Source organism: Phalaenopsis equestris, unplaced genomic scaffold (assembly GCF_001263595.1).
Source record: "Phalaenopsis equestris unplaced genomic scaffold, ASM126359v1 Scaffold001140, whole genome shotgun sequence".
NCBI classification, from domain to species: domain Eukaryota; kingdom Viridiplantae; phylum Streptophyta; class Magnoliopsida; order Asparagales; family Orchidaceae; genus Phalaenopsis; species Phalaenopsis equestris.
The window spans coordinates 10,927-14,890 of NW_018165579.1; the positions used below are offsets into that span (position 1 = coordinate 10,927).

At 37.5% G+C, this 3,964-nt stretch overlaps 1 protein-coding gene across 1 annotated transcript; it reads right to left on the reverse strand.

Annotated features, from left to right (window-relative positions):
* Positions 1-1,197: 1,197 nt before the first annotated feature.
* LOC110033326 (pentatricopeptide repeat-containing protein At5g48910) lies at positions 1,198-3,344 on the reverse strand. Its single transcript, XM_020737258.1, has one exon. The coding sequence runs from the start codon at positions 3,320-3,322 to the stop codon at positions 1,442-1,444; it is 1,881 nt and encodes a 626-aa protein (XP_020592917.1). The 5' UTR covers positions 3,323-3,344; the 3' UTR covers positions 1,198-1,441.
* Between the last annotated feature and the right edge of the window lie 620 nt (positions 3,345-3,964).

The following is a 3,964-nucleotide window of genomic DNA, read 5'->3' on the forward strand; positions in this document are numbered from 1 at the left end:
AAAAGCAGTATTTAAGTCCTGGGCTGCCCACCACCCTTAAGGGCTCTTTTGGGAGGTGACATAGCGCTGCAAATGAACCGAGCCGAGTCGAGAAGGACTCTGCTCGAGTTCGAGCTTGTCTATAGAATTTGTTCAAGCTCAAATTGAGTTTTTTGGGGTTGTGGTAAAGCTTGTGCTTGCTTATAAAACTTGAGCTCGAGCCAAGCTCAAACTCAAAATCAAACTTAGTTCTTGTTTGAGGTTGATTCTTGTTCATTTCATTTGATGATAATCGAATCATTATCGAACAGATTAATGAGTATGGTACCAAGCTACTTAATTTCTATCCAAACAATTTCTATTGAGCGAATTAAAATTAATGTTGTCGTGTTATTTATTTTCTAACTGATTAAGACTTATCAAATAAAATAATAAACAGTATGATTAAGCTATTTATTTTGTAATCAAACGAGCAGTATCGAGCTTATCAATGAACTACTGGTTAAACTTACAAAAATAAATGAGCTTTTAAATGAATATCTTAAATAAATAAAAAAAATAAGTTTTTATCTTGTTTTATATACAACAATTTATATAAATAATTTTTTAATTAAGTTTTAAATGAGTCATTCACAAGCTTAAATTAAATTTTAACCGACTTTATTCATAAGCATTAAATTGATCTTATTAATGAATTTTAAAAAAATCTTTTATCGAGTTTGTTCGCGAGCTTTAAATGAAATTGTTCGCGAACATAAATGAAGTGAAGGTGTTAAAGCTTGTTCATTTAACAATCGAGCATTTATGAAAGTTTACAAAGTTGTTCTTTTAGTTGATTAAATGAATATGAATGAGCTCTTATCGAGCTGAGTTATGAAAAATTAGTCAAACGCTCGGTTCATTTGCAGCCCTAATGATGGCTTTTTTTTGGCCTTTATTATAGTTTAGATCCTACTTTGAGCTGTTTCAAGCTTGAAAAATATCATTAAATAAATATACAATGCATGAGTGTCAATGATTCAAATGATTTCAAAAAAGAGCTATAAATTAAAATCAAATGATTTCAATAAAGGCTGGGCTTGGGCTTCCCAACCTTTACAAAGAAAGGGTCATTTACTTACATATCTAGCGCCTAAGTGGTCATATTTATTTGTAAATCGCTTAAATCTTTAACATCATATCAGTACTATCTCTTTAAAAGTTCATTTATAGGTTCGCGACACAGAACTGGTGCAAGTGTAAATATCAAATTCTATGTGTTAGACAAGTGGATTATTAGAGCAAAAAACAGTTATGAAGATGAAACTACAGACATTGAGACTTCCCATACTAAAGATGTTTCATCTCGCATCAAAATCAGCAAGATTTGAAGCTTCAAAAAAGCAACTTGATTGATCTCCATGAGGAAAAGAACCATTTTGAATTAACAACCTCCATAAAAATTCAATCTTTCAATCTGTTGTCACCAGTAATCCCTGCAAGAACAGCATCCATTCTCAAAATGATGGAACCGACGGCGATCCCTCACAATTATCCTCCTTCCATAAACCTTGGAAACCAGCTTTAAAAATTCATGGCAGTCTCCACACACTCTAAGGTTCTTCATCACTCTCAGTGGCATCCCGGGCTTAGTGCTGATAAGCCCAAAAGCAACAGCAAACTTCTCGCTATGATATAAAACCATACAATCCTTCTCTTCCTCATCAATCTTCAGCAAAACTCCTCTTTTATCTGCCACATAACCTTCTTTGTGCAATTCGCCCGCCATCTCCTCCAGCTTCAAAAGTATATCTTTTGCTCTTGGATGGGAATAATCTTCCACAAAAAACTCATTGATTCTGCCATCAACTTCAATCCAACTACAGCCAGGATTCTTTCTAATTTCAAGCTCCTTCATCCTCAGCCTCAGTTCAGCAACAGCTTCCCAATCTCCCAAAGAAGCATAGAAGTTTGATAGAAGAACATAACAATCACCAGCAGTTGGAGCGAGTTCGAGGAGACGAATTGCCGCTCTCACCCCAACTTCAAGCTTACCAAATATTCTGCAAGCTGCAAGCAAAGCTTTATAGATCACATCATCAGGCTTCATTGACATGTTATTCACGAGCTCTTCGGCTTCTTCTACGAGCCCAGCACGAGCGAACACATCGACCATACATCCATAGTGCTCAATTCTAGGCCTCAGTTCATAAATGGTCACCATTCTTTTGAAGTAAAGCTCAGCTTCCTTGACCAACCCGGCATGGCTGCAAGCATTGAGAACGCTTAAGAAGACAACATCAGTAGGGATCAAACCGGCCTGCTCCATTAAGTGGAGATGATGGATGGCATCATGAGCTTGGCCATGCAAGGCTAGTCCTCCGATTAGTGCGCTCCAGATGACGGAGTTTTCCTTTCGCAAGGCTTCGAACAAAAGAATGGCGGCTTGGATGCTCCCACACTTGCTGTACATGTCGATAAGAGCCGAGCCCAAGACATCATTGATCTCAATTTCATTCTTTGCAGCGTAAGCATGAACCAATTTTCCAAGTCCTAGAGAACCAAGCCTAGATATTGCAGGGAGAACAGTTATCAACGTGACATGATTGGGCCTTGCACCATTCACAAGCATCATGGAGAAGACATCTACTGCTTCTCTGAAAAGTCCCGCTTCTGTATATGCTGATATCATCCCATTCCAAGATATCAAACTTCTGCAACACATTTCATCGAACAGTTGCCTGGCAATAGAAATCATCCCAATTTTAGAGTATCCATCAATCAAGATGTTGTGAAGCACTGCATCCGCCTCACTGCCAGGTTGCAAACAGCTCTTTTTAAGCAATTTCTGAGCATCCTCCATTCTTCCACAGAGAGCGTACAGGCGCGTTAAATTGGTGAGAACAAAACCATCTCTGAAAAACCCAAGTTTTATAGCATGACAGTGAATCTGCTCACCTTCTTCAATGGCCGACACTCTAGCGCAAGCTTTGAAAAGTGATGGGTAGCTGTAACGATTAGGTACAGAGAGATCGCTATGCAGCAGCTGTATATAGAGGAATATGGCCTGGAGAGGAGCTTCGTCGCTCTCAGAGAAGGCACGGAAGATGGTGTTCCAGGAGAAGATGTTCGGTTGGGGCATTTCTTCGAACACCAAGAGAGCGTAGTCGAGGTCACGGCTACTAGAGATAGCTGCGAATCGCAGGACCTCAGCGGCGATGAGGGGGTCAGTGATTTGACCCGTCTTAAAGGCAACGGCATGGAGTTGGCGAAGATTCCTGAAACTTTTGCAGTTCTTGAGATCGAGAAGCGGGGAAGAAGAAGAGGAGACGACCGTTGGTGTTGGGTAGGCTGAGAGCAGCATCTCTGCTTTATTCCCATGCAATTTGTTCTGGCGGCATTGAGGCAACAAATTTAAAATAATAATAATAAATTTGAAAAATTTTCAAACTAGCACACAATTTTTATTTTTTTACATAACTAACACGCAGGATTTCATATTTACACTTGCAACATCTTGGCATCATAAACCTAGGTATGGAAATGTGCATTTCACTTATATAAATATAATGAAGGTATTATTTTTGATTTAATGTTAAAGATTTGAATGGTGTGCAAGAAGTTATTAAAGTTGGGGTGTTAGATATGTAAATACATAAGAATTGTGTGGTATGTATCTAAATTCCCCCAATTAACAATAACACCAATGAAAATTTACATACACACCCCTCAACTCTTTTGCATTTCCACACCTACCCAAATTTCAATAACTTTTGTCCCTTTTATCAATACATAAAAATGTGTATTTTTGTTTTTTTTAGAAGTTAAAATGTTAATGCTTTAGATGTGTTAGCAAAGATTTTGGTGATATAAATATAAAATACAGAGTTTATATGAATGTTTTTATCTAAAATGATATTACATTTTATTGTTTAGTCATTTGCTCATCTTACTCATCACTTGGAGTTGATAGCTTTGTTTAATGTAGTTGTCCAAATAATAAAGT

Excerpts from the sequence above, each read along its gene's own strand:
- LOC110033326 (XM_020737258.1), bottom strand. The coding sequence starts at position 3,322 with ATGCTGCTCTCAGCCTACCCAACACCAACGGTCGTCTCCTCTTCTTCT.